The sequence below is a fragment of the Platichthys flesus genome, chromosome 10 (assembly GCF_949316205.1).
Source record: "Platichthys flesus chromosome 10, fPlaFle2.1, whole genome shotgun sequence".
In the NCBI taxonomy this organism is placed as follows: Eukaryota; Metazoa; Chordata; class Actinopteri; order Pleuronectiformes; family Pleuronectidae; genus Platichthys; species Platichthys flesus.
Genome location: NC_084954.1, coordinates 14,686,227 through 14,698,937, shown reverse-complemented (window position 1 = coordinate 14,698,937; position 12,711 = coordinate 14,686,227). Strand labels below are relative to the sequence as shown.

Here is a 12,711-nt window from a genome sequence, read left to right as displayed (position 1 = left end):
TGCCAAACTACAGCCTCACAGATCTTCACAGACAGTTTTAGTCGCTGTTCATCCTCAGCTGCAGCTCATCAAGGAAACAACAGAGGAAAAACTGAAGAGGGAAAAGTTATTAAAAAATATATTCCAATCAAGAGATCCACTCGTTTCCTCAGACTGCACCCTCTTTAGCTTCAACTTAACAAATGTATTTGTGCTCAGAACTGGAATATAGATGAATTTGTCTCTTCCACTGGAGGTTCATTACAAGAGATCATGTCATGGCCAATATGGACATGCAACACAACACTGTGCATGTGCAAATATTCAGAACATTGCTGCTAAGGAAATGTTGAATAACCTAGTGTTGCAAAAACAGACTACGATACTGGAAATTCAGAAAGAAATCACCCTGCACTCTCTTGGATCCCCTCCATAATCAAATGACTCACCCAGCCAGCTCAGACGGCCCTAAGCAGTTTTAATACTGATATTACTTTTCTCATTTTGTCTTTGTTATTGACGACACGGCACACTGAGGCCACTCGGCGAGGCAAAGTGTAATTCAACAAAATATCTTTAATAGATATAAACATTTGTACACATCACAGCTCAATGGAAACAGAATTACATGCTGTCACACATGTTAAGAATAAAGGTGCAGGGATGATCTGCTGTGCTAGAGGCCAGAGACTCTTCGTCTCCGAGTCGGGCTCCCTCCATATATCCCCTGTTTATCTTTTTCATATAGCTCCCGTCACGCTCCACTAAATCCAAGCCAATAAAGCAGAGATACATCGAAAAAAATAATCTTGCTGCAAATTCTGATGAATATCAAATTCTCCTTATATACAGTTGCACAGTATCCGAGTACAAAAGGAAACGGTTACAGTATGAGGTTTAAATAAGGACTTTCTCTGGTCATAAATCCAGACTGGGCTTACAAGCAGATTCACGCACTACAGAAACCTGTAGCTGGAATTTCAGGATTCAAGCAATATCTTATTTATTTACTGAACCGTACCAATTTTAATCTACAGAGAGAGAGTCAGGGATCAGATTGAGGCCTTGTAGCATGCAATGGATAGAGGAGGGGGGGTTTATTCCATGTAGCATTTTACATGTTGTCAGCTCTATTGCACTGCAGCAGGCAAGGCTGGAAAGAAGCTGTGTGGACATACATATAATTCTTATTTTGGATCAAGTTTTTTTTTTTATGTTGAAACACTTTTAGTTTAAATGTTATATATTCTCTCAAACTATTAGAAGGACATGCAGAACTCTGACTGCATGTGAGTGTTTTTCTTTAATTGGCCGTCATTTGAATCATAAATACTCTTTACATACAGTCTCATATCGAGGGAAGGAGCGAGAACATGAGTGTAAACATCACATTTTTACAAAACTCTGAATAAGTGACATTGAACTGTAAATTTCTCCATTTAAGGATGGCACCCATATTTTTCAGTTTTACAATACACGTTTTCATCAGCTTGTGACCAGTAGTCCCGAACAAGTTCAACTTGCTTTTAACCCTCGAGAAATCATACACGTGATACACTTGTACAATCTTGTTATATAGGTAAAACAGACAGGCACTTGACCTTACAGTGTTTACGTTATGTGCTATGCAAAAAGTCTCTCTGTCTGCGTCTACCTAGCCACACTGCTACGGTTAAAGCATCTTGTATAGCTTCTCTTCTTTTGGTTAGTAATAAAAAAAATACTCATCAGTGCTGTTACCAATGAAATGTGAAAATTAGAGGATGTCTAAACAGCGATTCATTTACAACACACGGTCATGTAATTCTTGGTAAGTGTCAACCTCTATCAGGGGAATATGGGGCCATTTCACCAACGCGTGCCTGAGTGGAACCAATTTCAAACTGTGTTTGAGCTTTTTAATTGGAAATCTGTTCACTTGTAATTAGCTGTGCAGCTAAACGGGGACAGTAACTGTAAATCCCTTTGGCATGCAGGGAAACCAACAATCCATTAGATCGGACACAAAGCACCATATCAATTTTGTGAAATCTTAAGGAAAGGGACGCATGCTGATCTAAACTGTTACACAGTTGGACCACAGCTCGTTTTCTGTATTCTCTGTGTCTTTTCTTGTAAGGATTCTTGGTCTTTCATGCTGATTATACCACAGATGCACAAGGCTGAAGAAGGATGGCAAGTGTGTTCAGGTCCGGGTTGGCACTGGTTTGGAAGAGCCCGCGAGAAGCAGCTCATGTTATGAGTTTTGGTCCTTGAAGAAACATTAAGTGTGCAAAGTACTGAACGACCAAGATGCAAATCAGCTTGAGTAGTGGTCAAACTCCTAATACCAAGCAGTCAGCGGCTGCACGTGTCAGTTCATGTCGATGGTGTTGAAGACCCACTCTGTGAACTTCTTGAGCTTGGCTGACGCGCTGTAGGACTCCTCCAGGAGGCGCTGGTTGTCCTCTCGCAGACTCTGGATCTGAGCTTGCAGTGACACCTTAGCATCTTTCTCCTGATGGTGACAAAGTTTTTTATGAACTTAAATGTATTGGTTACGAGCACCTTATGATGACTGATGCTCCCACAAGGTACCAAACACAGGAAGAAAGCCACATGTGAAAGATCTGATCTGACATTTTTTTGTCTCTCTACGTACTTTATCTTTTTACAGAGGAAAGAGGCAACAATACACCAAAAGTAGAATCCATCCTTTAAATCCTTTAACTTCTGAAAACTTTTTGGCAAAGTGCTTAATTGTCTTACATGTATTATCATTTATTGATTTTATCCTTTTATTCCTCTTTTTTTCTTATCTATTTTGGGGAATTTTGGGTGATTTTTTCCATCTTTTTCTACATTTTTTGTATTATTTCAATTACCTGAATTTACTAACCTTAGTTATTCAGTGTTCAAATCCTTGTTTATTTATGTACAGCACTTGAAAAGTGTTGCATAAATAAAGTGTATTACTATTTATTATTTTAGGATCTACGTCACTGAAACCTATTCCCCTTACTTTAATAGGTCTGTAGAGCTAGTGTGGAGAACACATAATAAACCGAAGCTATGTTTACACATGTTTCCCTTCCTACAGCAAGATACCTGACTCAGGTATCATTCCAGTCAGTCACACAATATCAGCTTTTGATCTGTTGTGCACTCTGTGTTTGGCTGGAAGCTTTGTTTCAGTTGGACCCACGGTTAATGTTTAGCTGGCATGGTTAGAGCGCGACCATTGTCGGGTTGTATCTCAAAGGGCCAATACACTGATTGGATATTGATGGCTTCTATGCAAATGCTTGACAAACGTACAACTGAAGCTCAACACACCTTCTTCAGGTCCTCCTGCAGGGCCTTCACCATTGACTCCAGCTGGCCGACCTTACCCGTCATACAGGCTGGAGTCTCTCTGTGAAGGGGGAGACACAAGACATGAGCCGAGACACACACTGATACTTCAAAGCAAAGCTCTGGGCCAAGGACTGGTCTCTATACTGTGTAAAGGTTACCAATTCAATCAGAGAGGCTGCTCTTTATTAATAATATTTCACTTGTATATGTTCCAACAAGGAGGAGGATCACAATTTGGTACGAGCTTATTGAAGGCAAATCAAGACCCTGAAGCATTTAGAGGAACCAGTTTTACCCAGGCGAGGGTTGTCTCAGAGGGGCTGCCTGGGGTTCAGCCTGCTGGGGGCTGGTGGCTGCAGCACTTTCAGCCTGGGAGTTCTCCTCCTGGGCTGCTAGATAGACCAACCTCTGCTCTGAATAGGAAACAGTCAAACACACCATTAGACCTGGAGAGAGAACAAATATGGACTAACAGTGCCCTCCTCTGGCCAGAATAAACAGATGGGTGAAAGTAGTAATTAACCTTTACTCCAATTGATTTCTAAGAGGAATTGAAAACAATGTGAGCCTACCCTCGAAGGCCTTGGCAGCATCCACCAGGTGGGCCCAGTCCAGCGGACCATCTGCCCCATTGTCTGGCAGGGGCATGAGGGCTGGGTCCTCCAGCTGCTGCCTCTTCTTCTCCAGCTCCAGCTCTGAGGTGTCTGTTGCTGTCAGGTCTCCTGGGAAGGAGAAACAGAAAAGTAAATACACTGAGACATTTCGATACCAATGCTAACGCTACATTAGTAATTGTGAATGTGATAAAAGCCAATCAGCCTTTGGAAGCTTTGTGTACAGTCGTCATTATTGCAGGAAGAAATATCCTATTACAAATCCCCAGATCAAAATTTATAATATTTATTTCCTCCACAATCAACATATGTATCACCCTCCCTCCTCTATTACCAGCTATAAAGTAAGACAATAAGAATGAGCATAATATTCACCCAGGGATTTGTGTGACACTCGCCGGCTTGGTCCTTGGCGAGAGATGGGTGAGCGTGGAATGGTGGAGCAGCTGAACAGGAGGTCAGTGGGCGTGTCACGTTGTCCACTGGAGGATGGGTCCCTCTGCCCGCTGTAGATGCTCTCATCTGACAGAGTTCTCTGCAGGGAGCGATGACTGGGTGGCGGACCCGGAAACAGCGGCTGCGGATATGGACGGAGACGGGCAAGAAACAACAGGTCTGAGGTGAGACAGAGTTATAATTATACACCCAGGTGTAATATTTCTAACAGAGTCTCCAGAGTCATTTAACCCGGGAGAGAATATCATTTGCCGATTGTACACAAAAGCCAGATGTTAGTGGCTGTTTTAAATAGTGGAAAGGAGTATTGATTTACAGGCACCGGTAAAGACAATGGGACCGCAGCTTTTCTCAGTACCTTCTCATCACTTGTAGTAGGTGGAGGGCTGTCAAGTGTGATGAGCTTCTTCAAGTCTTCTTCAAGGCTGGACTTGGCAGTGTGCCGCTGAGGCGACTGGGAGCCCCGGAGATTGGCCCTGAGCTGTGGTTGGCCGCCCAGAAGACCATCACTCTGGTGCCGTCTGGGGAGGGAAGCGAAACTCTACTCAGACAAAGACCTCTTTTATCCAAATAACACACATTTGATTATATATATAAATATATACATACATAAAAATCAGGAATCTTTGTTATGTTTTTGTGTGAATGCACAATCTGGACTGATTAAAATAATCTCATTATACTCTATACTATGACAATAGAGATAACTGGAGTTTAAAGGAGGTGATCGAGATTTTAAGAAGACGTTTCTGTGACTAGAAGTCAAAATTGGGGGGAAATGTAAATGACAATTTCCCTTAACATGACACATGATTGCTTCATCAGGAACAACTGTGGTTTGCTGAACCGCTGCACAGTAGCTGTCATCCAACACAAATACATTTTTGCTCTTTGAGTCATACACAAAAGACATATGTTGCCTCAATTGAATAAAAAGAGGATGTTTCTTTCATCACTCTTTCCTGGTAATAAAACAGTAAAATACACAGCTTCACCACATGATGGCAGTGTTGACCAAATTACGAAAAGCATCAACACAAGCTGAGCAGTCATTGGGACAAAATGTGACAAAATCTATAAATCTATAAAATATGGTTTTAACCATTCACAGCGGATGAGTAAAAACTTACTTGCGTGTGTTGCCAAAGTCCACAGAGTTGACGGTTCCGCCTGGTTTCCTCCAGCCAATCAGGTACTTCGAGGTCGCTCCTTGACGGGGGTAGAAACTCTTGGTCCCTGGAGACTGGGGGTTCTGGGATGTAGACGAAGTGCCTGCCTCAGCCGTCTCGTCCTGTGGGGACACTGGGCTGCAGCCGTGACCCATCGGGCTCCCTGAGTGGCCAGAACTGGAGGCGACATGAGACAAGAGAAAAGCGTCACAGACTTTGATTTTCATGTAATGGTAAAACACACAAGCAGAAGTGGCAGCAAAGTCTGTCAGGAGTTATGTTGTTTAATTTTAATTTTGCATATGAAGAATATTTCATACAGTGGAGGACATATTCATTAATTTGACTAGAAATGTATTTCTTTAAAAACAGAAAAAAAATATATTAACAGTAGCATTAAGGCTGTCAGAACAGTCAGATTCTCTCACCACATGTTCAATCAATTCATCTGCCACTCCTGCAAGTACGATCAACTAATGAATTCATAAATAACAAAATAGGGCACAATGTCCTTGCACTTCCTTCTCAGCGCCTTCAAATAACGTTTCCCCGAAGTTTGACATAAAAGCTTGTATTTTCAAACAGCATGCTTTATGTCTGTGTGTGTATGCACAATACATAGCAGCCGATATACAGGTCTGGTGGAGAAGAGTTATTTCTGGCGGACTGAAGGAGAGAGGGAAAGAAAGCTTTGGTTGACTCAAAGAATGTGGGATTTAGAAAAGAAGGAGAACGGAGCTGAGCTCAGTCTCTATCTTCTAGCAACTTCAAGCACTTATTTCTAGCACTGATACCAGGGAATGGAGACGCATACAAATGCAAAACACACACACACACACACATGCTCACACCCACACAGTTATTCCTGTCTTCCTCTCACTTTGTTATTGCCAAACCACAGAGCCCCGGACTTTTCCATCTGCTCCGGTGCAGGATATATCTAGACTACAATGAATCACTGTCTGTTTAATTAAACATTGATGCGAGGATACATATTCTTCAGCTTCCTGCAGAGCTGACGGTAACAGAACAGCAGCACACCTGGAGTGGGAGCTGGCATCGTTCAGGCTGTAGGAGCCATCGTCAGGCCCGAGTGGAAACGCTGTCGGGCTCTTCGCTGGGACATCGCTGCCGCCGACGGCAACAAGAGAGTCTGGAGTTGGAGGTGAACTGTCAGTTACCCTCTGGCTGCCTGCTGTGTCATCCTGCCATGGGATTTTGTCCTTAGCCCTGAAGGCACCTGTGGAGGAGGAAGTGCTGCTCTGGGTGGCGGTGAAGGAGGTGGCGTCGATGCCACTGTCAGTGGAGGCGCCCTGGAGGTAGCCGTTCAGCTCTAGATCGCTCCGTACTCCTGAACGTGAGCTGACTTCGTACCATTTCTCATCGCTGTGGGCTGAGCTGGAGGCGTTGCTTGAGAGCGTGTTGCTGCTCGACTGGCTCGATGAATATGGAGCATCCAACTATTGACACATGAGAAGTCAAACAGTCATTTTCAAACTTAAAAAACATGGTTTCCTGATATTTTGCTGTAAATATTCCCAAAACTGGTTTCCCAGAGTGTCACCTCTGTCTCTCTTCGATGACTGAGAACCTACGATTACCACTGAAGTGCTAGGAAACATTTTAATGACCGTCCTTGGTGCAGGGTTGATATACACTTACTGTAGCGCTTACAAGGGAAGGAAATTACATGTGGTGCTTGTTGATTCCAGCTCACCTTAGTGCTTTTGTTTGGAGACATGTGGCTGCTCTGCTCTGCCAGCTGCAGTCGAGGAATCACCGCCTTGGAAACCCCAGTGTCTGCAGGAAGCAAAGACACAACAAAGATAAGGGACATTATTATCGAAGCTATGTGTTGTTCGATCCTATCGCTAATAGTTCCTCCTACCTGCATTGGCTTTGTCTCCCTGTCTGCTCGCATCAACCTCCCCTGTTCGGGACCATCCGACGCCAGTGCTTGAGCAACTTTTGATCCCATTGGCAGCGTCACCTACTACCTGCCGCGCCGATGACACAGGGGACTGGCAGTTGTTGTTATTAAACCTAGAGGGAGGATGAAGAAGGTCACTTGCAGGAAGTGCAGCAGGCCAATTTTGTATGAGGTGTATAACCACTTGCCACGGGAAGAAAAACGTACCCATCAGGCGCAGACTTCTGCCTCCAGTTGGTGGAGCTCATGGTGTCGGGGTAGGAGAGGTTGGAGGGGGAGTTTGTGTTGTGCAGTGTGCGACCCATCACGATGGAGCAGGCCATGGCGTAGTTGTCGTTCCCTGGCGAGTATCTGTGAGGACACATTTCAGGATTTCATTCAAGACGAATACTGCCACCAGACAGCCTTAGTTCATAGTCTGCAGGTTTCATTAGAGCATAACAATCTATTTTGCAAACCTTTTGGGGTTGTTTGGCCGACCGTCGCTGGACACACTCCGAGGAATAACAGCAGAGTTTCGGTCACTGTGGTCTGGGGGCGGGGCCTTGATCAGCGTTCCCCCTGTGGCGCGTGTTTGAGGGCTGGATGAGGTGCGTGGCCACTTTGTGTTGTTGTTGGCCGGGCGGAAGGGGAACTTTAACTCATAGGGCATTCCCTCCTTGTGGTTCTTGTAGTCCACTAGTGGCATGTGGTAGATTTCCGAGCAGCCTCTGTTGCCACATAAAAGGTTCAGGGTCAGAATACGACAGTGTCAAACTTAAAAAACTACATACAGCTGCAATAACTGCAGTCTCTCTTTGAGCTATACATACTAGACATAAATATAGAACTATATGGACGTTTTCTGACAGCTCCCACGCAAGCTTGTCAAAAAACCAAAAGAGATTATCTGGGTTCACAGTGAGCGAGTGGGCATGTTGATGACGTTTCTTTCCTCACAACGGATACAGATCTGAAAAAATCCACCAAATAATACAAATAGCTCAGGATCCCAAAAACATGTCATGCAAGTAAAGGATGCCACTGAACTTGGATAAATTCATTTTGGTGATAAGAGCCAATGCTGCTGCTAATGTGTTGTAAACAAAAAAACACATCTCTGCACCTAAATGTATAAATTGCTTCCTGCATGCTGTGCCGCCCCTCACCTGAATGCCTCAGAGAATTCTGTGTTGTTGTAAATGCCTCTGAAAGGAAAATCTACAGCTGTGTGGCTTTTTTGCGAAAGGGAAAGTTCATAGAAAGTCCAGACCCCATTGTCTGGGCTTTCTCCGGAGTTCATGTCCGAAAACAGCTTGTTAACTGTACCTGCGCGGTGTGGAGTCCTCATGTGGAGGAATGATAACCACCTTCACGGTGACGGAGGTGCGGAGCAGGTCGATCATTTGCTCGTGAGACAGCGAGGCCACGGACACCTTGCAAATCTCAACCAGGCGGCTGCCCTGCCTCAGCCCAGCCTGCCAGGCGTAACCGTAGGGCTCCACTTCCGCTACAATGCCCTCGAAGTTGACGTGAAAGCCCAGCTGGCCCAGAGCGTTGCGGCGCAGGGTCATCTCTGTGGTCTGACAGCCCTTGGTCAACAGCTGCAGAACAGAAACAGAGAAGGAGCGGTGGAGGAGTGGAAGAATTGAACAATGCAACCAAGTAAGAATCTTTTGCAGGTAATCTTAAATATTGTCTTCCATTCAAGACACATCTCATTACAAGTGCTCCATTCCCAGAAAGGCTAAAGAATAAATTTCAATTAATACAAGAACTTTAAATTAAAATCTGTATAATCCCCTCATACTTAACCATTTTGTTAGACATCCTGTCTATCCCTTCCTCTCACTAAGAGAAATTAAATAGTGGTAAATAGTGTTCAGCAAAGCCCAGGACTGTTCTGATGCATGTCAAGATTTCAAAGGCCATGAAAAACAAAAAAACTAACACATTCCTGCATTCTTAAGAAAAAGCACGTGTCAGTACTGGTCGCAGGCAACACTGATGTCTTAACTTTGTTTACCATCAATTAGAAGGTGAGTGAAGTCTGAGGAGTGATTTAAATAACCCACCAAAGAGCGCGGTCTTACCTACATCACGTTAAAAACCTCAGTAATGATATCACATCACCAAATGACTATGTATTATGCTTTAGCGTGACTTGTAATCACAGTCAACAAAACGGCTGCGTTTTTTTCTGGTGACCGTATAATTTGAGGCGTCGCCCTTATGTTGCTATAATAACACCAACAATACTTGTGTTTTTCCATTCTAATGTTGTTGGGGGGGGGGGGGGGTCAGAACCTATGGTAGCCTTGAGTTGTCATAAAAACTCTAAAGGAGTTTAGTTTGTCCAGTTTTGGACTACTGTAAAAAACATGGTGCCTTCCGTAAAGAGGACCCGCTCCTGATGTAAATATAAAGTATCAGCGGAATAAATATCTAGATCAAATTATATTAAAGGTGGTTTCATAAGAGGACTTTGGGCCTTGGTGGAGATATGCACTCTATCGTCATTCTGGTAAGAAAATGTAAGCATGACAATAAAAGTAGTAGTTATTAGTCCAAGATAAGAGGATTTATGCAGGGATCAGAGTGACCTCTGATCCCTGCAGCAGATGGTGTGTGCGTGTGTGTGTGTGTTACTGAGAAGTACCATTACAGACAGCGGTGCAACCCCACTGACCTCCAGTCTTTTGACAACCTCTCCGAAGTCTTCTGTGTTGTTGTTGATCGAGCGCAGTGACACACTCTCACCACGCTCGTAGTAGATCTTCATGGAGGCGGGGCTCCCCGTTGACCAACCAATCACGTCCCGTGTGGCACAGTTAAAAACCACCGCTTTGGCCTCCTGATCCAACAGGATGATGAAGTCATTGGAGATGGCCAATAGGCACTCGCGTTCGGCACCAGCCACCTGATCTTCTGCATGCACCTGCCAGGTCACCGCCCCAAGACTCCGAAGCTCCCCCCCACTGTACGGACGCACCTTCTCCCGCCGTTTGTGTGCCAGGGAGATGAAGGGGAACTTTCCAGTGGGCTCCAGCGGCGTGGTGGTCACGTGGCGCTCCGCCAAGTCGCGCAGGTACTCCTGACGTGTGCGTGTTGCCATGGCACCAAACTTATCAGACTTGTGGGCAGCGTTTTCAGCGTTGATGACTTTTGCCAAAAGGAAATCCCTGAAGACTGTTGACTTGGGGAAAGTCACACCTTTGGGGATTGGCGGGCCGAAGATGGGAACGTCCTGGGAACGGGTAACGGCCACACTGCAGAGGGAGAAGAAGAGAGGCAGATTGTGAGGTCCCTGCTGCAATAATCTATAAAACTATAAAAGTACTTTAAAAGTGGTAATTAAAGCAGTTATGTTCTTCTATAATTTCATAATACAACAAACCCTAATCTGTAAAACCATATACAGGTCAAAAATAATAAAATAGAACTTTAAGTATATCTCAAATGAGATACATGAATTATGCATAGACTAAAACAAATGTGCATATTCCTATAACCAAGAAATAATATGGTGTGATGGGTTGCAAGTACAAACAGCACATGTGGGCTCATTAAAAAGCAAAGTGGAGACATCTGTACACGGTTTCCTGAGGTATTGTTGCATTTGACCCGATTCATTGTGAGCATAAAGGAGGGCGTTAAAATACCTACGGGCAAGGCTCTTCTCCCGTTACCATCTACTGCTCCTATTCCATTTGCACACAATGACCGTCCTCGAGTTGCATTACTATGAATTAGTAAACAGGTGTAGGAAGTTCTGTCTCATACCAGTTGTTCATAGGAAACTGGGGTCAAAGTAGCCTGGATGCCAGACGAATTTAGCCCCGCCCACAACATTTTTGGTCGGACATTCTGACTAGAATTGTGAGTCTGACAACGTCAGGCTAGGGTCAAAGTAAAACTATTCAACAATGTGCTGTTTTAAAACTTAATGGGATTCAAATTCCATTTGGATTGTTCGGGCTGCATGTTTATTCCTACTCTGGGTGCATGATGCCTCAAGGCAATTTGATGGTTATAGAGAGGATTATATATGTATACATACAGTCAGGGGCATATACGCTAAAAGCCAATGAGAATGTGAAAGCCGAGACATGGCCTAGGATAAGCTGATGTGACAGTCCTGACAAGTCGCCTTCCAGTCCATTAAACAGATAACACAGCCATTGCCTGTAGCAGAAATGTTGCAAACCATGCCCGACTACACCCGGCGTATAAATACTATACATCCAATCACAGTTGACAAGCCAGCTCCCAGTGCTGACACCCTGCCACTCTCTGCTACATCATGGTATGGAGAAGCAGTGCTATGCCAGAGCTGGCGAGCACAGACAGCCTACATTTCCCAAACAAAGATCTAGTTATGCAATCCGCCTCTTTGGCCCCGTGTGACTTTAAGGCAGCGTTTGAAAGCAGCAGATTAGCACCCTGCTGGCCCCGGGCCACTTACTCCGCTAATGCTCTGGCCTGGCTCAATATGACCTGAGCATCATCCAAATCTCAGCAGCAGGCCACAACTGGCTATTAATAACCAGATGACTCAACAAATCATAACGTATACCTTATTAAGAGATAAGAGAAGACAGTGCATAACCGACAATGTGTTATACAAGATATATAAACAAAGCCATGTTAAATGATGCCCAATAATACAAAACAAACACCTCTTCAAGCTAGTGTGTGTGTTTGTGTGTGTATGTAAGAATCTTTGAGTGTGATGCGTGTTTTTATGTTTACAAAAACTCCAAAGACAAATCACTGCATCAGTTGCTCAGCATGTTTTAATAAAACTGACACAACATACAACGATAACTTACCTCAGGGTTTCACCAAAAATTAACTACAGTCTTCAGAGCACTGAGGCAAAATATCCAGAAAGTTTGTTGTAATCAATTCAAGGCGACCAAAGTATTTGCTACGTCAACGTTAACTTGATTCTGTTCTGCAGCTACAATTTCAGACTCAAGACACATCACACAGCAGAGTGGCAATGCCTTGTAGCTGTTCCCCTTCTCTTGTCCTGACACAGGATTGTCTCCAAGCCACCAGGGGAAAGCATCCAGGGGAACACTTGCGACAGTCTTGAGTGAAGTCTTGACATATGGCACCTCAATCCACAGAACATGAGAGGAAGCCAAAGGCAGAAAGTGTTGACTCAGGTGGGGTGGCTACCATTCGATTGTCTCAAGGACTTTGCGTCTCGCACCTCTCCATTTCATCAATGAGACAAATC

General features: G+C 44.2%; 1 protein-coding gene across 2 annotated transcripts in view; it reads right to left on the bottom strand.

Moving 5' to 3' along the window:
* Positions 1-535: 535 nt before the first annotated feature.
* LOC133961860 (signal-induced proliferation-associated 1-like protein 1) overlaps positions 536-12,711 on the bottom strand; it is a 34,507-nt gene continuing 22,331 nt past the window's right edge. For both annotated transcript variants that reach the window (XM_062397226.1, XM_062397227.1), the window contains exons 8-21: positions 10,153-10,732; positions 8,793-9,067; positions 7,943-8,194; positions 7,692-7,835; positions 7,443-7,597; positions 7,272-7,354; positions 6,596-7,014; positions 5,516-5,731; positions 4,744-4,906; positions 4,305-4,506; positions 3,888-4,037; positions 3,611-3,728; positions 3,295-3,373; positions 536-2,476 (exon numbers count right to left, since the gene is read on the bottom strand). In XM_062397226.1, the coding sequence (XP_062253210.1) occupies positions 2,333-2,476; positions 3,295-3,373; positions 3,611-3,728; positions 3,888-4,037; positions 4,305-4,506; positions 4,744-4,906; positions 5,516-5,731; positions 6,596-7,014; positions 7,272-7,354; positions 7,443-7,597; positions 7,692-7,835; positions 7,943-8,194; positions 8,793-9,067; positions 10,153-10,732 (2,980 nt within the window). In that variant the 3' untranslated portion in view covers positions 536-2,332. The remainder of the gene's footprint in view (positions 2,477-3,294; positions 3,374-3,610; positions 3,729-3,887; positions 4,038-4,304; positions 4,507-4,743; positions 4,907-5,515; positions 5,732-6,595; positions 7,015-7,271; positions 7,355-7,442; positions 7,598-7,691; positions 7,836-7,942; positions 8,195-8,792; positions 9,068-10,152; positions 10,733-12,711) is intronic.